Source organism: Lygodium microphyllum, chromosome 3 (assembly GCF_053477565.2).
Source record: "Lygodium microphyllum isolate KBCC chromosome 3, Lygodium_microphyllum_v1.1.10, whole genome shotgun sequence".
NCBI classification, from domain to species: Eukaryota; Viridiplantae; Streptophyta; class Polypodiopsida; order Schizaeales; family Lygodiaceae; genus Lygodium; species Lygodium microphyllum.
The window spans coordinates 66140736-66167432 of record NC_141137.1 but is presented as its reverse complement, the minus strand read 5'-3'; the positions used below and the strand labels follow the sequence as shown (position 1 = coordinate 66167432).

General features: G+C 40.8%; 1 protein-coding gene across 1 annotated transcript; it reads right to left on the bottom strand.

Annotated features, from left to right (window-relative positions):
* Positions 1 to 1384: 1384 nt before the first annotated feature.
* LOC148038443 (sodium/proton antiporter 2-like) lies at positions 1385 to 26697 on the bottom strand. The gene is made up of 10 exons (XM_087672100.1): positions 26089 to 26697; positions 18292 to 18465; positions 18052 to 18180; positions 17731 to 17907; positions 16821 to 16927; positions 14751 to 14871; positions 2911 to 2972; positions 2528 to 2824; positions 2098 to 2392; positions 1385 to 2013 (listed from the first exon to the last, which is right to left on the bottom strand). The coding sequence occupies exons 1-10, from the start codon at positions 26422 to 26424 to the stop codon at positions 1921 to 1923; spliced, it is 1791 nt and encodes a 596-aa protein (XP_087528226.1). The 5' UTR covers positions 26425 to 26697; the 3' UTR covers positions 1385 to 1920.

Below are 26697 nucleotides of genomic sequence, written 5' to 3'. Positions count from 1 at the left end.
AGAATGCCCCTATGGCACAACCTTCATGTTGTTTCAAAAGAATAATAAATGGTTTAAAAATGCTTTTAGTTTTGTCACACATACGTGCATGTATGAAAACAATGTGTTGGCAACTCTCAACGCGCACCTTTTACACTTCAAGCAAATATTCTTCAAGCTTGTTCCAAAATAGGGGCACATATGTCCTCAACTTTGTTAGAAATTTGTATCTTATTAATATTGGGTCATCTATTAAAGCTAGGTAAAAGCTTTGGAAAGCTCATTAGTCATCATATGCCATATGAGCGACTCAACAAGGTCCAATAAATATATATTGTGTAATCTTGCAATGTCAATGACTATGATGTCGCATTGCTGCAAAGGTAGTAACTATGCTACTTTGGTGTGGGGCATCGAAACTATGGTGAAGAAAAAAATTCATTTTATAGAGAGGGTGCTACTTTGTGGAAGCTAATTAGTATCAACAATATGTTGAAGATCAACTAATATGGTAGACAGCAACATGTTGATAGTGTCCAATCACACACAAGCAATGGGAAAGCTTATGCACTTAAAAAGTGGTTTTGTGGCTATTGACAATCCAACCTAGCACATACAACAGTTAAGTGATTATCAACAATCCAACAAACGTAGATGAACGTTGAAGTGATTTAGTGACTATTGACAATCCAACCTGGCACTTAGAGCAGTTTGGTGATTATAAACAATTCAAAAAATGAAGATGAAAGTTTTGGACACATCAATGAGATGCATGCTTGGCAATGATATTGGAGGTATCATTAGAACATAATTTCCTCATCTACAAAGGGAATAAGAGTTAAATATGCGAGGGATGCCAATACATAACACCTTTAAGGTACTTAATGGGACCAGTGATACCCTATTGGGGCTTGCCTTAGTGATTGCCATGAGTGGTTTTGAGCTTTCTGATTTAGAGATGTTTTAACCCAACTTGATGCCATGATTTAAATGCCAATTTTTGGATACTTATAGAAATTTGTGCCGTCAAAGAAGTGCAAGCCAAAGGTTTGAACTCACACCCATGAAACTCGACCAACACTCAAATTAATTGGGCTATGACCCATTGGCTTATAATGCCATATTTTCCCATCATGACCTTGAACTTTGCATCAGTGTTCCAACATGGAGCTTGGTGCAGAACATTTAGATTACTTAATGATGGGATGCATCAGCCAAGCTACTAATCTCATTTTTTGTGAAGTTCATGATGGATATCGATTGAAGCACTTTTTTCCGGTGTCAGTTAATGGGCTCCTGTGCCCTGCTGCTATCCAATTACTGTACATGCATCACATTCACAAGATAGCTAAATTCAAACGTGTAATGTCTTTATCATAAACATTTGTTTAATGATCAGACGTCTACAAACACATTTTCTCTGACATTCCACATTGAAATTGTCTTGGGAAATTGCTTTGCAAAAAACTGTCCAGAGGTAGTAATACATTTCATCACAGAACCATTTTCCTGCAATCTGCACTAGATTATAAGACCAAATGAATGGCATGAAAACATCTGTAAAAAAGTGATGTTTTCACCCATATTTATACAAAAAAGATCACGTATAACTCCAGGTGATCTTCAACCTTGATATTTCTTTTGTATTGATAAACTAACTATTCAGAGGAGAGAGAAGATTGAGTGTCTTTTAAACAGATGGATCATGAGTTCTCACCCTCAAAAGTATACTCCCTGTTCTCTATAATAGTGGGAAACACCTGGAATACTCCAGATAAGATCAGATCCTTAAATTTTGTTGGGATGCAGCATGGCTGCACCAAGCAGCTTCAAACATTCCACAAAGATTCACAAATCTTCCAGAGCCGATTCCCGAGGCTTCACAAGTTCTCAGGAGAGAAAACAAGTGATCTTTCTATGTCCATAATAATCCACTCAACACTACAAGTCTGGCAAGGATGGAAGATGTATTTGGGAGGCTGCTAAGTATGTTATGATTCCTGCTGCATAGCCTGCCAAGGCAAACCCGCTGACCTGTGGAGATGACACTCAAGGAGGATGTTACAATTGTATAAGTAAATTGATAGCGAGAAACATTGATATTATCATGGCATTTACCTTCTTTAAATACCAAAAGAAATCAGCCCTCTCCATGCCCATAAAAGCAACCCCAGCTGCAGATCCAATAATCAGGATGGAACCTCCAGTACCAGCACAGTAGGCTATTAATTGCCAGAGTTTTGAATCCATAGGAAACTCTGACATGTCATACATCCCCATAGATGCAGCTACGAGTGGAACGTTGTCAATAACAGCAGACACAAGACCAATGGAGCTTGCAATAAGTTCCACACTTGGAATGTGAGAATTTAGGTAGTCTGCCAATTCTCCGAGCACTCCAGCAGCCTGCAAACTATCATGAACAAGTAGGAGCTGATTTATCATGAACACTAGGAGCTGAAATCAACTGTACACCAAGAACTATCATGAAGAAATAGGAGCTGATTAATAATGACAGTGCTTATAAGGCAGATAATTTTCATCTGACCTTCCAACAGACAGAAGAATTCCAAGAAAAAATAGGACACCCTGGGTATCAATACGAGAGAGAGCTTGGGGTACTTTCAATTTCTGGCGTTCAGAATCTCCAAAATGGATTGCGTCTGTCAATATCCACAGAACACCAAGGCCAAGCAGCATCCCAAGGTATGGAGGAAGGCCAGTGAGGGCTTTAAAAACAGGCACAAACAGCAGTGCCCCAACACCTACACTCAACACTAGCCGCCCTCTAGGTGCCAGTTGCTCTGATGCCATCATTGGCTGCAGTTCTTTTCCATTCATTTCACTGCACCAGTCACATCACATCCAGATTAGGCTCCTGAAGGTCTGTTTATGGAACATGAGGCTAAATGAACAAAGTGGAGAACAGACCTGCTAAAAGACATTAGAAGCAACGGGACAGCCAAAGATATAACTGAAGGAAAGAATAGGCCCTGAAATATCATTGTGTATATTTGTTAAGGTAACAGTCCACTTGTTACATCTTGCTCTCACAGGGTACCTCCCCTCTTCTCAACAGAAACAAAAGTAAAAAACACTGAGAAACCAACCAAAGAATCTTAACTAGATTTGCTTATGATGTTAATAATCACAACTGATATTCGCAGCTTGCAACTTTCTGCTCCATAGAATGTATCAATTTTCAAAATATAAACAGTAACTCTACAAATGTATCAATTTTCAAAATGTAAACAGTAACTCTACAAATTTTGCCTATCACTCTACAAATTTGGCCACAACATGATAACACCCTTTAAAACCACCTGCAAGTTTCATAACAATATTGCACCTCATAGCATGTTATTAATAAACCTGTCACAGAAGTGCTGGCCACTGCACATAAAACAGGCTGAAAGCCCCATGCCATTTTCTTGCAAGCTAATACTGTGCTGCAATCTCAATATGCTTGCTACGTAAAGGTATGCTTGGCTCTCAATATGCTTGCTATGTATGGGAATGATTGCAGAATGCATAGGCCCTGGCCACATGTAATGTATTTATAATTTCTAACTTCGAACTTTCAAGTTCCAAAGTTATTTGTAGTTACAGTTATACAGTCAAGTGGTGCAATTAATGAGACATGCAAGAAGATGTATAATTATTGGCAGATCAACATCACCTTAGTATCAACATCAACAGGTTCCTCATCTACCTTACAATCTTGGACGGAAGAGATACTGACTATTACACTAAATTGTCAGTAGATGAGAACAGTTGAGTACTCAGTCGGGTTAAGTATCTAACAGCAAAGGTAATTCAACTAAAGAAACTTCTCCATATTTCCATGTAATAGGACAAAACCCACCCTAGGATGTGGACACTATACAATCAGGAAAGCTGCCAAAATCACCCCTACAGGTTTAGCCACGTGCAGTGCTTAGTTACTGTAATACATGTGAATACAAAAAGAATACACAGCAGACCCACAGCATTAGCAAATGAGTGTCTTGTATCATAATCTCATGCCTATGAGCCTCAGCCTGAGTCAAACAAGAACATTAGGAGCTTTGGCATTGTCATTGTCTATCATTTATGTGCTTTAGGCACTTTAGATGGACGGTTCATTAGTGCATTTCTTTTTGGGCACTGTAGGCTGTCCTAGGCACCTACTTGGCCACTTTATTACAGTTTTGGCCCTACTTTACCTATTTATAGGCGGCCTGCTCTCTTATTCCCTGCCCTCTCATTCATTCATCACATCACTGTAATCCATAGAAACAGGGAACGCCCGTTCCGGCGCATAGGAACGGATTAACGCGTTCCGGGAGGTACGAGCCCAGGAAACGCTGGCGAAACGTTCCAGCCCGTTCCCTGGCCCGTTCCATCCTGTTCCCTGGCCGTTCCCTGTTTGGAACAGCCATTCTAGCCCAGCCATGTAATTTTTTAATTTAACAAAAAAAAACTCCTGTTTGACGTTTCGCTCCCGCCTGTCGCCTGCGCCTGTCCCTTGCGCCTGCGCCTGCGCCTACCCCGCCTGCTCGTGCTCCCCTGCGCCTGTCCCCTGTGCCTGCGGCCGCCTGCCCGTGCTCCTCCGACTGCTCCGTGCACTTGCCCCACCTACTCCTGCTCCCCCGCCTGCTCCTGCTCCTCCGCTTGCAAGCTGCTCGGCCTGCCACACCTACCTCGCCAAGGCCGAGGGCGTGCGCCGTGCCTACTTCTGCGCATCTGACTCTCCCACCTGCCTCTGAGTCTCCCGCCTATGTTGCATGCAGCACACGGTACACTTTGGACCTTGGTTGAAATTTTTGCAATTTCATTGAACTTTGACGCATGGATGTTGAAATGTTGGCTGCACATTTCTGTAATTACTAATTTCATTGAAGTTTACAGTTTACTGATTATTTGTCACTTCTATATAGATGGCAGCATTGACATCTATGGGATCTTCATCATCCTCAGCAGGTACTTCGTCAACAACTGGACAAAGTCAAAGCACTACTTGGTCATGGTGGGATGAGGTAGATGCAGGGGTGCCATTGAGAGGTGGAGGGGCTCACCCTTGGAAATGCAAACTTTGCCCTTATGCTCGCACTAGTGGGGTTAATAAAGTGAGAGCCCATCTTCTACATGAGGAGGGGAAAGAGGTGCGTTTTTGCACCAATGTATCAATTGAGAAAAGGCAGGAGTTACTTGACTGCATAGCCACTTCTATGGGAAATTCACATGCCAGGAGGACACCAAATATAGCAGTGGATCCAACAACATGAACTCCAAGGCCAACAGGGCATGGTGCTTCATGCAGAAGACCACCAGGATTAGTGGCTACGCAGCCTTCTCGTGGGCCATCAATGGCAACAGGTCGTGGTGTTAAACAGAGTTCATTGCACACTTCATGGGAACCAAAGAAAAAAGAGAAAACAGATGCAGCAATGGCACGCTTTTTTTACCATGACCATATTGCATTCAAATCAGCCAGGTCACCTTATTTTTTAAATATGGTGACAAAGATTGCAGAGTATGGACCCACATATAAGCCCCCTTCATCAGAAACTATCAGGACTACATTGCTTCAAAAGGAGAAAGTAGCCATAGAGATTGCAACAACAAATACTCGCAATCAATGGCCAAGAAATGGAGTGACATTGATAGCAGATGGATGGAGTGACACACGCCATAGGTCCATACATGGTGTTGTTGCATATTCTCGTGGAGATGTATACTTCATTGGTAGTCATGATGCTTCAGAAACTGGAAAGAGTGCAGATGTATTGGCATCCGAGTGGTGCGAGGCAGTGCAAGCTGTTGGGGCAGAAAATGTAGTGCAGTTTGTGGCAGATGGTGAACCTACAAATAGGGCAGCAAGAAACATTTTAATGGCAATGTATCCACATATCACCTTTAGTCCATGCATGGCGCATTGCTTGAATAACTTGTTGAAGGATATTGGAGACTTGCCATGGATTGCATCTCTTGTTGCGAAAGGCAACAAGATTATCACTTTTATATGTAATCATCAGTACTTGCATGCTGAGTTTCGCAAGAGAAGTGACAAAAAACTTCTTAAATACTCGGATACACGATTTGCATATAACTTTCTTATGCTTGGTCGATTGCACTATTGCAAAGGTGCAATTCGGGAGCTATTTGCTAGTGACAAGTATGAAAATTGGACTGGGGCTGCCACTGCTACTGCTGTGTTATGTAATGCATATGTTTCTGATAGAGATTTTTGGGATGAGGTTAATCGCACCAACCAAATGGTTGATCCTATTATGCACATGTTGAGGCTTGCAGATGGCATGGATCGCATGATTGAGAGGTTGGAGAGTTTGGAACCAAATGCAGATAGGTATGAGCAGATCAAGGAGTTATGCATTAGTAGATGAAATGAGTATGACTCTCCTATGCATGCTACAGTATATGTGCTTGATCCTGAGTTTCAAGGAAAGATGCAAGAAAGAGACCTTGAGGTGGTCAAGGCTTGGAACACATTGCTTGCAAGGCTTTATCCCATCCGTGAAATGCAACGCAAAATTAAAAATCAGCTCTCTGTATATCAGCAAACATTAGGGATGTTTGGTACAGAGGATGTACTAGAGGACAGGATAAATATTAGGGCTGCTTTATGGTGGGAGGACTACGGGGCAGAAGCTCCAGAGTTGCAGAGTTTGGCTATTCGTATTCTTAGCCAAACAATTAGCTCTTCTTGTTTAGAGCAACTATGGAGCTCATTCAATCACATTCACTCAAAGAAGAGAAATCGTCTTGGTACAATGAAGACGAATGATCTAGTTTATGTGAGCTCCAATCTTCGCTTGCTAGCTCGTACATCAGTTTGCAAAGGCTGATTCTTTTATATGTTGGGAAAAAGATGACGATGATGATGATGGTGATGATGATGGGCAGGATGTTGTTCAGCAGGATGAGCATTCAGGCACAGTGGAGCCATCTTCCATGAATCAGAGCACTTAGTAGCTAGTCTTTTGGAACTTTAGAGTATTGACTTGGAAATTGGAGCTCTTGTAACTTGGATCTTTACTATTTAGGCTTTAAAGTTTACTGTTTAGTGCATATTTTGTGTTTTTGCAATGCACACTTGTTGCCGGTTGGACTTATGCAACATTGTTGATTAGAATGTTGAATTATGAATGCGACAATCCATTGCTAGTTACAATGTTTTGAATCTTTATTATTGTTGAAACTTGATTATTATGTCTCTAGAGTCTAATTTCATGAATTATGGTTGATATGATCTCTCTCTCTAGATTCTAAGACAAGTGTTGACTCTCTCTCTCTCTCTCTCTCTCTCTCTCTCTCTCTCTCTCTATATATATATATATATATATATATATATATATATATATATATATATATATATATATATATATATACCGTTCCCGTTCCCTGTTCCTGGTAACTATGCTGTAATCATTCCCAGCCCTTATTCTCTGATCTCCCTACTACCGCCTTGTGCCCACACTGATGCGCTCAATGCTGCATGTTGAGGCTGACCATTGCAGCCTTGTACCTTTCAACCATTGCAGTCAGTTTGTTCCTTCTCTCCTGCATTCATTGAGTCTCCTTCTCTCCATGTTTGCTTTTCCTCTCCTTTCCATTGCCCACTCCCACATGGTATCAGATTCATGTCTGCAAACTGAAGTCTTTGAAGAGGAACCACCTGTCCACCATATCCGGCAAGCTGGACATCAACATTCAGGCAGTAATCCTGTGTTTACTGTACTGCAGAGCAGGGCGACTGTTTTCATCATCTTCCCTGCTGTGTTTAGAGCAGCCCCTACATCTGCACCCTGCAATTGATCAAGGAAGGTCCTTTCTAGTGCTGGGAGTGTTCAGTTCTTACCTGGTGGCTGTCTTCTCTACTATAGACCTGTGTTCTGTACAGGATTCACAAGTGCTGGTCAATTGCTGCTTGTGGTTTTGCTGACAGTCCCTTCTCCCTGAGCTCAGCAACATGTTCCGAACAGCAGGCAGCACTTTTTGATCTGCGTTCTGAACCTGGGCAATTGGTTTCTCCCTAGGCAACACCTTCACACATTGGGTGACACATTTTACAGGCAAGGCGGCCTGTTTTCACATGGACAGACTCTCTATTTGTGCTGCGTTTTGCTGCTGGGACCCTTGCAGGAATAGACCTGTGTTTTGAACAGGCAGCTAGCTCTTGTCTGGTGTTTTGTGCCAGGGCAGCACCTTTCCTACTTGGGTGGCAGGTATCCAGACCTGGGCGACATGAAATCTAGACTAGGTGGCCTGTTTTTCACGCCAGAAGCAGGGCAGATCTGAGTTTACAGCAAGCATTGCCCTTCTGGGCACTCCTAGTCCTGGCCCTAGTTTGCCTATTCATAGGAGGCATGCACTCTTATTCCCCGCCCTCTCATTCATTCATCACATCATTGTGATTATTCAGCCAGCCCTCCTCATTCTCTTTCATCCTTCTACTCCCGTCAAGCGCCCACACTGATAAGCTTAGTACTGCATCTTGGGGCTAATCATGGCAGCCTTCTATCTTTCAGCCATTGCAGCCAGTTTGTTCCTTCTCTCTTGCATTTATTCAATCTCCTTCTTCTCTCTATGTTTGCTTTTCCTTTCCCTTTTGTTGTGCACTCTCACAATGGAAAACTCCCAAAATGAACACTACAAAAATCCAACAAATAGTGTCAAGACTCCAAAGCATACATCACCTAGACAAAAGAAAGAAAAAGTTGTCTAAGCTAGAGCTTCCAAATATGGAAACTAATGAGTGCATATTAGACTACTCTAGATCTACAATCATGATAGCCAGTAGCAAGGTACATGTGCATATATCTCATGAGAGAACCATGATGACAGGAAAAAACAAGCCATGTAGAGAGAAATTGCCTCAAGTAGAGGAACTGCACATTATCTAAGGATGGCTCTCATGGGTCACTAAAGGATGGTCAATATGTCCTCACTAAGTGGCAAGTAGGGTAACCTTGGAACACATAATGATGGCTTGGACCCATCCGTTGTGTTTGCCTCTATCTCGCCTCTTAGGATGTGGGAATTGGACTCTATTGAACTCTATCGCATATCCATGATCACCTCCCTAAGGAATGCATCTAGAGGTCTTGAGAAGAAGCAACTAAAACCATCGGTATCAAAGTATGGCTGGCATTAGACAACAAACCAAAATGGGACAGAAGAAGTTTGTGACGGCTCCCTATGTAGGCCCCTTATTGTTATGAGCATGCCAAGTGCTCTTCAAGAGCGAGGAGATTGCTCTCACAACTTACAAGAGAATAACTTGAAAGAGAAATTAAACTAAAACTTGATTGTGAGATAACTCAATTACAAGAGAATGCTCACAAAGTGTGGCTTGATTACAAAACAAGACTACAACAAGACAAGAACTGGAAGAGGACTTACCTCATAGGAGCCCCACAACTAGTGTTGGTGAGACAAAAGGGCTTGTAGCCCATGACCCCTATTTATGCACTAGCCTAGGGAGGTTAAGGGAAACTACATGTCGTTACAAGAGGACGCCACATGGCATAAAATGCACATCGACACATTGCATGACATGCTAACATAAGCAATGATGTAGATATATTTTAGAATGTTCTAGAATATTTTAGAAACTTCGTAGAACCAAGGGATGTCTCAACTTGCATATGAACCAAGGGCTGTCCTTGCTTAAGCATCTATTACATTACCCCCCTTCTAGCACCGAGTTCCATGAGAGGCGGTGGTGTGCTTTTGAATAGGCCTTGGCTTCGTTAGGTATTGAAGATGAAATTCGCGAACCTTAATAGAAGCTCTTTGAGTCCCATGTTCGTTTACTTGCATCATAGCCCTTCCAATGGACTCTTAAGATACTGTAATTTGGACTTGAAATTCTCAAATCTAGGATTTGTTCTACTTCATATTCTTTGTGATCTTCAATTATGATTGAAGGCAATGGCTTTGGTATTCTTCCAAGGATACTGGATGTATGGCATGGCTCCAAGACTGAAAAATGGAATACACGATGGATTTCATGGACTAGGGAAGCTAGAGATGATAGGTGATCGATTTACCTGACAGAGAATCTTGAAGGGCCAAAGTCATTGATAACCCAATTGTTGGGAGGAGGAGAAGAACATAGATCATGTCAAAGAAACCAAACTTGATTTTCAATTTTGTATGATGGATATTGCATGCGAAGCTTATATGCATTTCTCTTATGTTTCTCTTGAGCTTCTTTGATCTGTGCTTGCAACTCTTTATGGATATCAAAGAGGTGTTGAGATAAGTCTATAGCAGCTGGATTTTTCTCTTGCAATCTTACATGATTGTCTATCCTTGGGTATTGACCATAAATAGCAAAGAATGGTGTGAATTGAGTGGAGGCATGGGAGGAATTATTGTATGCCGACTCAGCAAGCGGTAATAGATCCACCCAATTGTCTTGATGATAGCTGATGTGCATCTAAGGTATTGCTCCAAAACTTGATTCACTCTTTTTGTCTGTCCATCACTCTATGGATGATTGGCTCAAGAAAGATTCACTTGTACTCCTAGAAGTTTAAAGAGGCTTTTCCAAAACCTAGGTATAAACTAAGGGCTACGATCACAGACAATATTATTAGGTAACCCATGGTGCCGATTTACTTGTTCTAGGAAGAGCCTTGTTCTCCCTTCTCCATTGATACTCCTGGTTGAGATAAAGTGTGTCGTTTTTGTGAATCAATCAATCACCACCAAGATAGAATCATACCCTTTAGAAAAAGATAATTCAACAATGAAGTCCATAGATTAGGATGATCATTGCTTACTTGGAATAGGTAATGGTTAAAGAAGGCTATGAGGTCGATAAGAAGGGACTTTAGCTTGATTGCACATGTCACAAGAATGCACAAACTCTGTGACTAGTTTCCACATTTGTGGCCCCAAAAATCCCTTGAAAGCAACTTGATTATCTTGTTAACCCCAAAATGCCCAGCTAAGGGGAGATCATATCTCTTCTTGAGTATACCCACTTGCAAAGGACCGAGAGGAATGTAGAGGAGTCCTTTATAATAGAGCAGTCCATCAATGTCCTAAAAATCCCTTTGAGTTTGTTCTTAACCTTGATGTAATTGCCTCCTTATGTCCTTGGGAAATGAGTCTTTTGTCATTTCCTTCTTGACCTTTGATAAGAACCCAAAGTCTTCTAAGGCTTTGCTAATAACTACCCTCAACTTTAGTTGCTCAAGTTTCAAGATTACCGAATTCTATAGGTCATGGCCTTCATTACCTTCTTTTGGTGCCAAGTAGGAACTTCGAGATAAAGCATCTGGCTTTTCTTATTGGTGACCAGGCCTATAGATAATGCTGAAGTCAAATTTGGATAAGAAACCACTCAATCTTGCTTGGTGACGATTCAATGCACAATAAGTCATAAAATATTCCAGATTCTTATAATGCCTATAGATAGTGATCTTATAAGAGGTGCCTTAAAGTACGTGTCGCCTAGTCTCCAAGGAGTCCACAATAGCTAGAAGTTCTTTATCGTGAATTTTATAGTTGATTTCTACAACGTAGAATTTTCTTGAGTGGAAAGCTATTAGATAAACTCAATTGTTATCACTGATCTAGGATAGAATAACTCCTAGTGCCATATCTGAGGCATCTTTCTCCATGATAAAAGGCTTCAATGGATCAACACGGATGAGAATGGATGCTAAGATGAAAGCTTGCTTTAATCTATGAAAAGCTTCTTTAGCCTTCTAATCCTATACAAACTTGTCCTTTCCAGTTAGGTTGGTTAGAGGGACTGTAATATTAGAGTAATCCTTGTAAAGATTCGATAAAAATTTGCGAATCCCAAAAAAGCATTGAACATCTCACATAAATGAATGAGTCTCCCATTCTAGAATAGTTTGCACCTTCTTAGGGTCCATACAAATTCCCTTCTCAAAAATGACATATCCCAAAAACTCAACTTCAGTTTGATGGAAATGACACTTCTTCAACTTTGCATATAAGTCTACTTCTCACTATTTATTTAAGACTATTTTGACGAATACTAATGCTCCTCTTGGTTCAAGATGTCATCCAAATAGATCACAATAAAGTTGTCAAAGTATTCTCGAAAGTTATCGTTCATCATATGTTGGAAAAATACTGGAGCATTCATGAGGCCAAATGGGATGACAATATATTCAAAATGCCCATACCTTGTATGAAAAGCTGTCTTCAATTTATCATCTTCCTTTATCCTAACAAGATTGTAAGCACCAAAAAGATCTATCTTTGTGAAGAATTTGACTTTCCCAAGTTGTTCAAGGAGTTCTCGAATCAAGGGAAGAGAGTAACGATTCTTAATAGTAATCTTATTGAGCCCTCTATATAGATTAAGCTAAGATCCCATGAAGGAGCAACATAAATAAGCGTGGTGCTCCCCAAAGTTGTAATAGCTACGACTTTATCATTCAACTCTTGAAATTGGATATGATGATCCTCAACTTCCCTCATGTGAAATTGTGACCTAGCAAAAAGTAACCCTTACGTAGACATGAGAGGTCATACTCTCTACTACCTCCTCTATGTATTGAGTCTATAATCCAAATAAGGTGATTCAAGCAAAGAATGTTTTGAAAACCATTATCTTGGCCTTCTCTAGATTCATATGTAACCACCCCAAACAACATAGTATGCTCAACGACTATAATATTTACTTATTTTTGAGACTTAATATTTTAAGAAGATGGAGAGAAATGAATGCTTAAGCTGAATATGATAATTATTTAAAAATAACAACCATGGATGCAAAAGAAAGGGAGACAAGTTGAGGGTTGAAGATAGAGCCTCCCCCAAAGAAATATATTTTTGCTCTATCCAAGTCCCTTAAGGATAAGCTCAATTACAATCAACCCGAGAGTGAGGAGCACTATTTCTTACTCTCACAAGATTATGCAAGGATATACATATGCATCACATACATATATTTACTATAGCCCTTCTTCATGGTTGTTTAGCACATGGCTTTCTTCTTGATCTTAAAGTGAAAGAAGAGCTGCGAAAGGAAGTTGCTATAACGAATTTACAGGTTTACTATCTAGTAAAACAACAGAGAGAAAATAAAGAAATGAGAGATTTGAGGATAGACTAGAGGATGATAGTGGAGATGGCTAGAACAAACTTTGGGGCTGTTTTCAATTGTTACTATGTATGAGTTCACAGTAAAAAAAAGCCGATGTAGACTAAGAGAAAATTAGCTTCTTTTTATAGAACAAAGGGAAACTTAGTGCAAAGAGGAAAAGTAGAATACCACAAGACAAGTGTCCAGTTGCATGTCATGAAGTGGGACAAGCGATGGGACACTTCGAAACTCATGTGACAAGTGTCTTGATACTTACCTCTTCTTCATGTCCTTCCTTTTAAGACCAAGAAATATCAAGAGATAGAAACAAATAAATTTAGTGAGCATTGTTAGAATATAAATTTACTATTTTTAGATTGTCATCCCTATTCTTCACAATTAACATGTTTAGGTGAATCTGAGGCTCTTAAAATTTAGGGACCTTCTAAAATTCAAGGATTCCCCCAAATATGGATATCATGTGAAAGTCCTTTTCGAGTACATAACAAATGCAATGCTAGAATTCTCATATGAGTTCTCTATCCACAAATATCTACATTCTAAACATTCAGCCTAAGTATAAACATCATACAAGCTTTTTTTTATAATCAAGGCATCTTGCTAATTGTAACTATCTATTCTTGCAAATCTAGCCCACATTTCAAGCCATGAAGCTTTCTTATGTGTGAGGATCTTGATATGCTGAAGTTTCAATTACACATGCCCCATATAAAAGCGCGCTACTCCCTACTCTATGGCCAATGTGCTCCACATCGTCAATATTTCTCCAAAGAATATAGGTGAAAGTGGACAGCCTTGCTTCACTCCAATAATAGTATCATGCAAAGTGGATGATTTGGGTACAATGGTAAGCTATTCCGGCATCCAACCAAAACCTCCAGCAATGGAACTTAGGGAGAGGTGCTGGCAAGGCCACAGAAAAGGTCAACTGCAGGCATAAACACTAAGGCTTGTGGGGCAGCACTGGCAGCTCTAGCAGTGTCAAAAGGAGCAGGTGGCAAGGAGGTAGATGGCAGCCAGGCCACACAAGCAGAAACAGGCTGGGCCAAGGAAGGGGTGGCAGCCAGAGGAGCAGGTCAAGGAGGGGTTGGTGGTAGGAGGAACACAACAGGAAACTAATGGTGTGAATGGAAATAAAGGAAGTCAAGGGGAGGCGAAGTCTGAATTGTGAGGACATGCAACACCTGTCAACTGGCCATGGCTACGGCAGCTCATAACAGGAAGCACCTTCTGACGCTAGAGGCTCAATCTGAAATTGGACAACACTTTTGAGGACAACTTGACAAAATTCAACATTTAAATATATAGCATCACGCTGGATTGATCACTTCAGCTAACGCTGTCAAAAGTTTAACTATAATAAAGCATCAGATGATGCTCGCAAGAAGTCAGGATCCAACAAACCAGAAAGCATATGCACACCAGATCACACACAGCATACACAACCCAAAAACACACACATGGACACATGTGTAGGTGCAATATTGTGCATACATGCACATGAACAAAATAGATTGTCTGTAATAAAACTACTGTACAAAGAAAAAGGGGTTTCAGTGTGTTATAAGCTGAATGTCGTTGATGTACAAGCACCCTGGTTTCATCCCTGTGTGCAGGCGAATGAGAAAGCATATGATGATAGGAGGTCCACAAAAGAACAATGCTCAACCTGCATAGTCTTTACAGTCGATATCTGTCCATGAATCCAAAGCATAGTTGTTGTCACGTCTCCTATTGGAGTCCAAGCTCCACCAGAATTTGCCGCGATGACCACAACTGCTCCAAATAATCTGCATATAGCAAAGAGTGACCATTGCAATTTTGGAACAATTTCAATTGTAAAGAATAGGGGCACAAAAGACAGCATTGTGCCATGGCTAATTCTAGGTGCAAAAAAGAGCTAATAATACTCCATAAAAGCTTTGAGTCTGGCCATATATTCAATCATGGGGCATTTATCCGAACCGACATCAACAGTCCATACAAGTTCAAGTCTGGCCCCATTTTCAACTTAAGGTATATGTGTCAATAATACTAGCAAGTACTTGAAGAGAGTTTGTATATAAGTAACCGCACAAATAATCCTGCAAGAAATGGTAACAGATACACAAGAGCAGGATTCTGAACTCGTGCAGAAACAGGATGAGTCCAGTTCTGGATAATGCTTTGCCACAAAAATGATAAGAACAAGCTAACAAGTCATTATTTGATATTTGACCACACATGCTTTTCAAGTGTTTCTGTACACCCACTTGAGCATTCCGTTAATACTAACAGGTCCACCAGTAGTGCTGTAAAGAAGATGACAGTCGATGTTCTAGGAGCTCATACTAAATGGATTACACTTCAAAGTGACCCTGGCTCCACCATTATGAGTTGTGCAGACAGTCAAATAATTTGAGAAGACTCAAAACCTTGTTGGCATCCTCTGTTCCATCACAATTAGCCAGTCGTGCAACGTGGATTGCCAAAAATTATTTCATAACAGCTTTGCATAAAATGACCTTTGGGGCCTTGCAGCTCTTTTTTCTAAAAGCCAAATGTAGAAGCTCAGGAGGAACCTCAAAAACTCTTTCTAAAAGCATTCTCTGCCCAAACATTGCCAATGCAGAACTTGACCATTTTGTACCTCGCCACCTCAGCCTCTGCTGGTATTGTTTCAGTCAAGGAACCAGGCACAACCTCAAAAACTAAGTATTTTCTGGCCAAACATTTGCAAATGCAGAACTTAACCAGTTTTGTACTTGCCACCTCAGTCTCTGCTGATATTGTTTCTGTCAAGGAACCGAGCACAACAGCCCATCAAAATAATATCAGCAATCTCTCATCATGGGGTGAAGACATCTTTTTCAAGTTGCCTATACAAAACCTTGCAAGGTTGATCTGAATGAGCCTTGGGACATCAGATTAGCTTATGTCATTTGTACAGATTTATTTGCAGGGTAAGAACTTGAACCCAATGCCAGACCCTAGCGAGTTCATCAAAATCCCTAGTGTAGAATGAGAAGGCCCATGCATTTCAGCCTAAAGCCAACTGAAAAGGGTTCCTTGCAATCTTGTTATCCTGGGCAAATTAAGAAGCATCCCATATGTGGGGCATAAGCTTTAGCTCCCTGGAATTCATAGTCTCAACTTTAACACACTGAGCTTCTGTAGATTTCGTTTGACAAGAGAATAGTGTCAAATGCAAAGTGGAGCTTACACCCAATTATAATGTGATCATTTTAAGCTATTATGAGAACCAGACACCCACCAGGAAGACCCTCCAGAATCTCTGGGTGCATATGTCTGCAACTCTTGAAATTGCATCTAATGTTGTACCCAAACGCATTACAGATCAGAGCATGCTTCAACCATGCCTCTGTTAGTCAGATTGCCACTCCAGTACTGCTTGTGACGTGTTGGGCTATATCATACACCGTAATTGAACCCCTGCATCAAATATAAGTTTCCTCTTCCCTGCCATCCAGATTGTGCTTGCTTATCCTGTCCATTACTTGTAGGTTATACATCACATTCTAGGCAAGTTGACCTGCAAAACTTATCCTAATCTACGTGCACTTTCTGAAGGTACAAAAATGACTCAAATTGTATCTAATCTTTGTATTTGCATGCCATACTAACCTATTTAAAGTAAACATATAGGAGGATGACTAGTTGTATCAATCATAAATATTTTGATTGCATATAGACACTTTTAATATACTAAAGTATTTGTTAAAAAGGTAATAAGTCGTACTTTCTTAATTCCCGATCTGGAACAAGTTTCCTTAGAAGTGAGACCATGACAATTGTTGACGTCAGATTGTCAAGGATAGAGCTCAGCACAAATGTCACGACACCAATCTACATGAGCACAATTGTTACAGTAAATATCCAACTGCTCAAACAAGGAACTTTCATCCATCAAGAGTTCATTCAACAAGAAGATGATGCTGCTTAGAATCATGTGACTTCCAAATATTTACAGATATTTGGTAAGCAAACCAAGCCAACTCATGTGACTATTGCATTTATTAAACACATATCCCTTTTCTAAGGAGTTTTGGGACTACAGCTCTAACTTGTGAAGAGAGATACAACAAGCAGACCTGCGAAAAGCTCATGAATGGTCCACCTCTAATGCCATGCTGGAGGACCTTAACATTCTCCCTACATAAACTAAGCCTTTCCCCTAACCCATGTACTAGTTATGAAAACCAGGTAAAGTGTGGATCAAATGCACTTAACTGCTTGTTGAAAGGTGTCGACACAAAATAACCCAGTTTATGAAGGACATCTCTAATTGATAAGTTATCAAATCAAAAAGACACAAAAGATGCCCTGCTTACTAAGTGACTCATCACTACAAATAAATTGCAACCACTCTTATCCAAAAAGTATCAAATACTGACATGCTATCAAATCAAATAGCCATGAAAGATACCCTGTTCATTAAGTGAGTCATAAAAATCTGTACAAGTAGATTGTAAACACCATCATTTATAAAGTACCGTATGAACTAGACCTAATAGTCAAAAGCTGAAAACATAATGTGGACAGTCAAAAAGACCTTCCCAACAGACTTCAATCATGTCAACAATAGACAGACATTGAGGCACAGAAATACACCTGCACACAAAAGCAAGAAAGAAAGAGCTGCAATATACCACCCACAGTAACTCTTGGGGTTTCCGTGTAGAAATAGAGTTTGTAATGAGTTTGAAACCCTGGTGCGCATCAATAATTTCCACTATTGTCATGGCTCCTAACAGAAAAAACACTATTTCGCTAACTTCTGCTGATGACTCTGTCAACTGCCTCACTGTTTCATCTGTACTTGGAGCCTGAAGAAAGCAGGGGGAGAAAAAATCCATGTGCAATCGGTCATCTCCAGATAACAAAGCAGAGCATGTGCTCATGTTAAATATTAGGTATAACCATCTGAAAGAAAACTGCAAAGTACGAGCTGATTGAAAAAAAGTTCTTACACCAACACTATGAATAACCCACAAAGTAACAGCCATCAATAGCCCTACTCCGCTCTTGTTGAAAGCCAAAGACTCTTCAAAAACAATGCCTGCATAGCCCAGCACAAATACCAAAACCATAGCCAGATCCTGCATTGAGAAGCAAAAAAAAAGTCTTATACAAGGTCTTTATATATAACTTAGTGGTTCACTTGGTGATAAAGATGAACTACTCAAAAGGTAGAGGAAAATCACAAATACCTGGTTCTCTGCGACCCAAGAATGATTGATCACTGCAGCTCCTGTCAGTACACTTGCAACAATTGTTACAGCCTTCAGCAAGTCCGTTTTAGGCTTATAATTGGCTTCAAAATCAAGCGAACTCATCTCATCAACAGAGCACAATGGATCGCATGAATCTGAAGAGCTTGTGTCCTGTGGTTTTTAGTTTTGGGTTGTTGGGAGGGAGAAGAAGCAGAAAGTTAGAGCGAAATCACTTGAAAGGTGGATTATTGCAATCACAATAACATTAATCCTGGATTTGAAGCAGAACATGTGATGTCCAAGGTCACAACAACCTGAAGCCATCAGATATTCTCTCTTTTTGGGTTGTGAATTACTTTATAATAAACCCATGCATGCTTGTTGATAATGTTGTATACAACTAGATAGACTCTGCATGTTCTCTAAGAGTGAAAGCTACTTCTCAATGTTGACTATAACTGAAGTACAACTGAGCTCCACCCTAAGGAACTTAAGCTCAAGCAAAAGTATGTAACTGAGCTCCTCCCACCCCAAGAGCTTGGACTCAGTTTAAACCTCAAGATGTCTTATCCTCAATGTGTAAACCACTAGGATAACAAAACTGCAGAGAACCTTCAGTGCGGAAAACTCGTGTGAGGAAGTTTAAAGGTGTGAGACGGGCTGACACATCCAACTGTAAATACTGAAGTCTTGGATTAATAAAAGCGTGAAAAGGGCTGACACATCCAACTGTGAATACTGAGGTCTTGGATTGAAAGTACAAAAATCTAAACTGTGGCATTTGGGAGCTGAACTAGTGACCATGTCCCTAATTGAGGTCATCCGATATAAATAGTGATGCTTTGACAAAAACTGTTCATTGTGCATTAAATGCTTTGAAAAGTAATGCAATGAATGGGGAACATGCTGCAATGCCACAAGTGCACTATACTCCACTCAGTCAATCTCCCTCTTGAACTCTAGATTGTCCTCACTTTCAATGTGCTTGAAAATGGATACTGAAAAACCTATTGATCTGAGCAGCAAAAGGCCTATGTTGAGCTGAGAGCTAGGATTAAAGACAAGCGACTAAAACTTACCACCTATAAGCTTCCCAATTGAGTAAAAAGCCAATAGTGGTGGAAATAGCCAAATCGCTATGTCTACCACTAATGCCTTGCAAAAGCACATCATGACCATGGATTCCCGACCTTTTGCCAAACTGCCAAACTGCCAAAGTGTCCCCCATAAGGAAACAGACTAGGAGCAAATGCCAAACACTCTCCAAACCTCCCATATGGACCTGAAAATCAGATCAGCTCCAGGATTTAAATCACATGACAATGTTGGTGCATGTAAACCCTCTAAAACCAGCCTTCCTTCTTGGAAAGGGCAGTAGATGACCTGATTTGACAAAAATCACAGCAAGAAATAAAATTCACAACTCTGAAATTTAAACTTTACCAATCAATCTTGGACAGCCGATAACTGATTGGGGCCCACAACAAGTGCCCCTCATGGTATTTCTTTATCTTGTATTACTCAAAGATGAAGTACACAAATATTTTGGCTTGATCTCCTTCATTCTTCAATTCATGGGGATGTCTCGAATGACAGCAGCAACAAGGAACAATTTGCCCTTCCTCTTGCTTCAAATTTGGGCACAATTCAATCCTTCGACTCTTTGATGCAGGCAAAGCAAATGGAAACTGTTTCACCTCTCAAATCAGCTGCAAATTCTCAATTCAAAGCTACTACTTTGGGTATGGGGTCTTCAACTATTAGACACAGATCTGTGGTGACTGACAAACCCTAATTGCTGCTGTAAATTAGGATTTCAGCAGCAAAATTTGTTGATGCTCTTCACTAAAGACTGGAATATGCTAAGAATTGCTAAGGGAATATCAGGGAATGAGAGAAAGTCAGTTGGATAGAGAGTCTTTTGAATGGTAACTCTAATGGCACCAACAACTTTGAAAGGGGGTGTCATAACACAACAAGAAAGCAATTTGTATCCTTTCTATTAATTTGCATATTTAATTGTTTGTTAGATTTGTTTCCTTTGCACTCACTAAATATAAAGAAAAGTGCATTAGAGCTGGCCATTGATAAGTGATCACAAGTTATGGTGGACCAATGGACCCACACAATGGGCTAGAAAAGATAGCACACACTTCCACCTATACGTCCTGATTGGGAACTTATGACCAGAACTCAAGCATATCAAGGTCAGACTCGCACAGAGAAAGGATTAATGCCTTGAAGTATAGGCTAAATCCACCAAAACAAACAGTTACAATCAACAAGATGGTATGATCATGAAATCTTTATACAATGTGCATGTGCAGGTTGAAAGCTTAAAATGCACATATCTTTGCATCAAAAAACTCATATAAAGACGTTAGCACTATTTTCGTAATGTACTCGTAAACAATTGTCACATAATACCCATATTGGAGGGATCTCTAAATTTTGGAAAATCCTTAGATTTTAGGGTGTCCCTAAATTTTAAGAGCCTTGGATTGGTCTAAAAATGCTACTCATAAAAAGCAGGATTCTAAAAATAGTGAATTGTATATTCTAGCAGTACTTATTAAATTTGCTTGTTTTTACTCTTGACAATACTTGGCCCAAAAAGGAAGGTCATAGAGAAGAGACAAGTGTCTTTGTCACACAAGCTTCCAAATGTCCTTCCACTTTATTTAGCTAAAAATGCGTTATAAATTGATTAGCTCTTCAAAATAGTGCCAAAACATATAACCATCAAATGGTGTGCGGTCCTAGAGAGTTTCTATATCCCATAAGCAAAATCCTAATTTGGGAAGATCCTACTATGTCCATAAATAGACACACTGCCCATTATTCAACCCATCCCTTGTTGCAAGTTTCAGCCATCAACTCTCCCTCCATTGGCTGCCTGACCCATCACAACTACTTCATTACCAACCCCTGACGCCCTGTCTATTACTACCAACATATTGTCCAACCTCTTCCCACCAAGCATCATACAACTTGCATTTACTACAAAGCAAGCCCAATTAGAAGCATGTTCACCTTTCTTTTCTGTCGTCCAACTTCCTATAGTCTCCAGTGATTAGGTGCCATCATCTTTAGGCAGTTACATTACTACATTTACTAGTTTCAGCCCTAGAGATTGCTATGTTTTGGTTTCCAGCCTACTTCCCTTCCACTTTCAACCTCATCTTAGCTCCAACTAGTGATTATAGCACTCAAGATCTGTCTCCAAAGGACATCACACATCAACACTTCCCTCAGCCTGCTTCCATGACAGCCATTGGCTATTGAACAAGTTTGCCCTTTAGCATCTTGTACACTCTTTCCTTCATTTACGGCATTCATGCATTTACTTTAAAGTTCTCTCTCTTCTCTGTTTGAACTTTGTGTTCGCATTTTGCGTTTAGTATTTTTGCATTCATGGATTGCTTGGTTTGTTCTTGATTACACTATACATTACATGCAAAATCACGATGGCTCAAACCACTCCATCTTTGGCTCCTTTGATACTTTCTCAAGATACTCCTTCAATGAAGACTCTCTTGAGGCATTGTGTTAGCACTCTTGTCAACTCGTGTGAGTCTCAGCTATGCTTGACATTATTGGGTAATTTAGGCATTTTATAATGGTCATTTTAGTGACTATTTACGCATTTATTGCTAGCCGACCACTTGCCATATTTGGCATATTTTGGGCCTATTTATTCAGTGGCTTCTCCTCCTCTCATTTAGTCATCATCATTCTTTAGGTAGTCATTCTATTGCAGAGAGGAGCCAGTGACCATTGTTGTACACGTCATTCTTGTGTTTGGTATATGGATTCCATTTCCCAAGCACATCTTTGAGTTCTGTTCCTTTGCAGTGTTCTTTTGTTCTTTTGTTCCTTTTCTCTTTTATCTTGTGTTTAGCAATTTATTTTAGCACTTGTCTATACTTCCATTGCTGCACCACTTCTAACATGGTATCAGATTGCAAGATCTAGGTTCCTCCCGTGACTTTTCTACTAATTACAAGCCTTTCTTCCCCTTGCTAATCAGGCTTGCGTTTTCCAAACCAGTAAACTGTGTTTTCAGCCTGCGCCTGGATTTCAAAATGCAATCGTTAGTTTGCTGCATCCAATGCTCCAACAACCTACGTTTTTGATTTTTTGCCCCTAACCGTAGCTGGGCAATAATTTGTATAGTCCGCTTTTGCTGTTTCTGGCAATTTTTGATTGGTTTTCTTCATTTAGCAGCAATTGGCTTTCGTTTTCTATCTGATTTTTTGTTACACTCCATGTGAACTCTCCTTTTGTGAAGTCTTTGCTGTTGGTTTGGCTATATTTCCTCTCCGTATAACATCTATCCTCTATCTTCTCTTCTTTTCCTCTCCAAATGGCTCCTCCATGCACTTCTACAGATGATAAGTTACATGGACCTAACTACCTTACAATTGTGCAAAAGTGGATTCGGTAGATTATATATGGAGCTATTCCTCAGCCTCAATGTCATTTTCCTCTTCCTGACAATTTCGATGAGGACAACCATGAGAAAGTTGTGCTTACATGGGATTCGGGCGATGCACGTGCATATTCTGCACTACTTCGGCATATTTCTAAAGAAGTTCTACCGGCGGTTACCTCTTGTAGGACCACCAAAAATATGGTCAAAGCTTCAGATGTTGTACGGGGCACCTTTCCCCATGTGTGTGCTATGACCCTTTATGGATAGTTTCAACAAATGAAGTTTGAGTCCAAGGACACTATTCGATCATCTTTGCTCCATATTATACAGGAGTGGCAAATGCTTTACACATATGTCCTCGATGCTACTTAAGAATGAGACACCTTTGCATTTACAGGGGAGGCTCTCATCTCATTATGGAGGTTCCAATGAGACCTTTACAGCTTCAAAGAGGGATGACAAAAAAAAGAAGTCGAAAGCCCAATGTTGTCATTATGGTAAGAAGGGTCACTTGCAGAAGTACTGCAAGGAGTTAGCAGCCTCACAGAAGAAGAAGAAGAAGAAGAAGGACGCGAACTCAGCCACCGCATCATCCTCATTCTCAAACTCCAACTCCAATCCTCCGGCCAATAAGAAGTCTGCGGCGCGAAAGGGATCCTCTTCTTCAAACCGTGGGAAAGGCTTGATTGCCCCTTCCTCAACTGCTTTCTAGTCCAGGTGATGCGATCATCTCTCACAACTCGCCAGTGCCAGACACGGAGTGTGAGAGGGTGGTGAGATGGAGCAGTCGAGACTCATCTATACAGGTATACAAGTGCACATGTTCCACGATAAGACATTCCTAACGCATCGACCGAAGTCTAACAAGCTCAAATCCTAGAGTTGGGATTGAAATCCAAGTTCATGATGAGTTGTTTTCTTTAACAAAGAGTGGATATGGCTCCTAGTTTTGAGCTCATATAAGGGGACACTTTGGCGGTCTTGGCCAAAGGCGGAGAATCCATGGTCACATATATTCAGAGGCATTTTTGAAAGGATAGTCTTGTATGCTACTTCGCGACATTGTTGACAGACATGGAGATTTTTTATGACTCCTCTATTTTCAAGGGTTGGTACGATCGCCATTTACCTCACGTTCTCTTTGAGGCACCTTGGTGGTAGCTTGATCATCTATACTTGAGTACCCATGGTTCTACTCTAGTACTCTAGTGGTTCTTTGTTGTATATCATTATCATTGTATCATTGTATTGTATTAGATCACCCATGATCTCAGAGAGAGTGTTAGCAATCTAGTCAGCTCATGTGTGAGTCTGGGCTATGCTTGACATTACTAGGTAATTTGGGCATTTTATAGTGGTCATTTTAGTGATTATTTAGGCATTCATTACTGGCCAACCAGCTACCATATTTGGCATATTTTGAGCCTATTTATTCAGTGGCTCCTCCTCTCATTCAGTCATCATTATTCTTCAAGTGGTTATCCTGTTGGAGAGAGGAGCCAGTGTGGGTGCCCACGCAACCAATTACTCAATATTATGCACATCATTCTCGTGTTTGGTATATGGATTCCATTTTTCGAGCACATCTCTGAGTTCTCTTCCTTTGCAATGTTCTTTTGTTCTTTTGTTCTCTTTCTCTTCTGTCTTGTGTTCAATAGTTTATTTCAGCACTTGTCTATGCTTTCATTGTTGCACCACTTCTAACATTATGGTCTTGATTTGGAGGACAATGCTCTATCTACTGAACCAACCTCAGCTCCTTTCAACGATGGTAGTGCCACACCAAGGAGGTTGAGAGGGGTCCCTCCCCGAGGAGCTAGCACATTTCTCCACCCCCTGGTATCCATGTTCATCAATGGTTGGCTACACGTGTGATGGATCCTAGATCTTCCCCTCAATTCATGCCTCATAGCATCTCTCACTAGTTTGGTCATTATCTTCCCCTAGGCTAGTTTCTTAAGTATCCTAGGTCATCCTTAACCTTCTAAAGCTAGTTTCCTTTAGACTTAGCTGCACTTTTTCAAGTCTTCTGTTGCACACTTCCTTCATTCATTTACTTCCACCGCATCTAACAATCATTTACCTCTCTTTTTCATTTAGCGCACATCCAAAGCATCTCAATATGAAACATTTGGTATGCAAGCTTCTTTCTCGATCCTTTCATATTGGGTCTTGTGTTTCAGTTAGGACTAACATTGCAAGAATTTTATCAATCCTACCTAGCCTGAAGGTTTGGTTTTTGGATTCTTGCCTTGGTGACTATTACCTCCATCAACATGGAGATGAAGATAGTGACCAGCTCAAGTGTACTGTTACACATATGGATCCCAAATGTGACCATCCAACAAGTACTTGAAGTAGGGGTTTATGGTTTAGGGTTATGTAATGAGGTGGATGATGACATGGCAGTAGAGGCTAGTAGTTGGGATACTCATGATAGTAGTTGGAGCAGTTATGAAAGGCATGCAGTTAGCATGGGCAACATTGTGGTAACGTGGAAGCATGGAGGCTGGTGGCCAATAATGGGGTAATGGTAGATAATGTGGGGATGAAGAATAATTCCCCTTTGTAAAGAAATGCCAGGGCAAAACAAGACAGACACAAAATGTTTGACAAGACAGATAATGGAATCTGCAGAATGCACAATGATAAAGAATGAATATAGAGATGTGAATGATACAACAGGGGCCTGAAACCTCCCTGTCTCAAGGATCAGCTTGTTGAAAATTTTGTGGACTTTGTATACAAGATATCTACTACTCGTTCTAACAACTGTAAGCCATGGATCAGCTGTTACTGGAGAAAAACGCTCAAAATTGTTCAGCCCCATATGCTGTTTGATACTTCTCCTGATTACTAGAAGCCATGGATCATACCGCACAAATCCTCATGAAAATCTTTAGCCACTAACAGAGAAAGATTCCCAAAAGGCTCGTAATCCCCCTTATGCTGTTTGCTACTTCTTATGGCTGCAGTATGGATATCTGCCACATGACCTGTCTACATATTAGCTGACAAACTTAAGGCTATAGCTAACTGACCAGTAATTAGCTGATGCAATCCAACCCTTCCTATTACTGTTTTAAGGTTACATCCTGTCGTAAGTATGAGGGGTATGTCAGCCCTGAAATAGTAGTGCCATACATTCGGCTGGTGTAAAACTAAGCATTCATTGTGTTTGCATTTCGTTACTTGAGTCTTGACTTAACAGTAGCATGCTAACTTTCTCCGTTTGGCCATCCCTCTGAGATGTTCTTAGGCAAGCTTACCACGGTTCCTCTTCACTGTAAGAACGCCTAAGAATTAAGTGAAATAGTTCATTTTCAAGGATTCCTTAGAGTTTACATCAGTCATTTTACCTCATCAGTTCGATTGGTAATGTCATCCCTCTCTGCTGAAGCCGCACGCAGGGGAACATGCAGGATGCGGCCGATTGCGCTAGGGCCAACACCGAAGATGGAATGGTGATCTCGGAACAGCTGTGGACCGTGTGAGCCTGCTCGCAAGGGCAATTTGCACAGCGATGATGAGCTTTGGGATAGTCCAGAAGCTCTGCCATGGAAGATGCGGCGGCGGCCATGTAGGAGAGAGAAACGGTGGCAAGGTGCAGATGCCGATGCTGATGGTGCTGCTGCTGATGACGATGGGGATGGCGTGCGGCAGATGGAGAACTGATGGTGGAGACAGGCTGCCATGGCCGTGTGCTGGGATGGTGCAACGCAGCTTTATTAAGCCTGATGCGAGCTCTTAGCGTGAGGTAATAGGAGCGGCCAAGGCAGTGAGATGGCCTCTCTCGCGTCGCAAAAGAGAGGGCGATAATTTCAGAAGCTGCACGGAAGTGCGAACTTGTCCTTTCTGCCAATTTCGATTGGCTCTCATGAGGCCAACCACACTGCAATGGGCAACCGAGGTGGCCACACAGTTGCTAACTCGTCCTTCCATTTTCGCAGCCGTGGGACTCTCCTCTC

Excerpts from the sequence above, each read along its gene's own strand:
- LOC148038443 (XM_087672100.1), bottom strand. The coding sequence starts at position 26,424 with ATGGCAGCCTGTCTCCACCATCAGTTCTCCATCTGCCGCACGCCATCC. Across the intron at positions 18,466-26,088 it reads TTACCAATCGAACTGATGAG|GACACAAGCTCTTCAGATTC; the intron begins GTAAAATGACTG and ends TAAAAACCACAG. Across the intron at positions 14,872-16,820 it reads CCAGATCGGGAATTAAGAAA|ATTATTTGGAGCAGTTGTGG; the intron begins GTACGACTTATT and ends TGCTATATGCAG.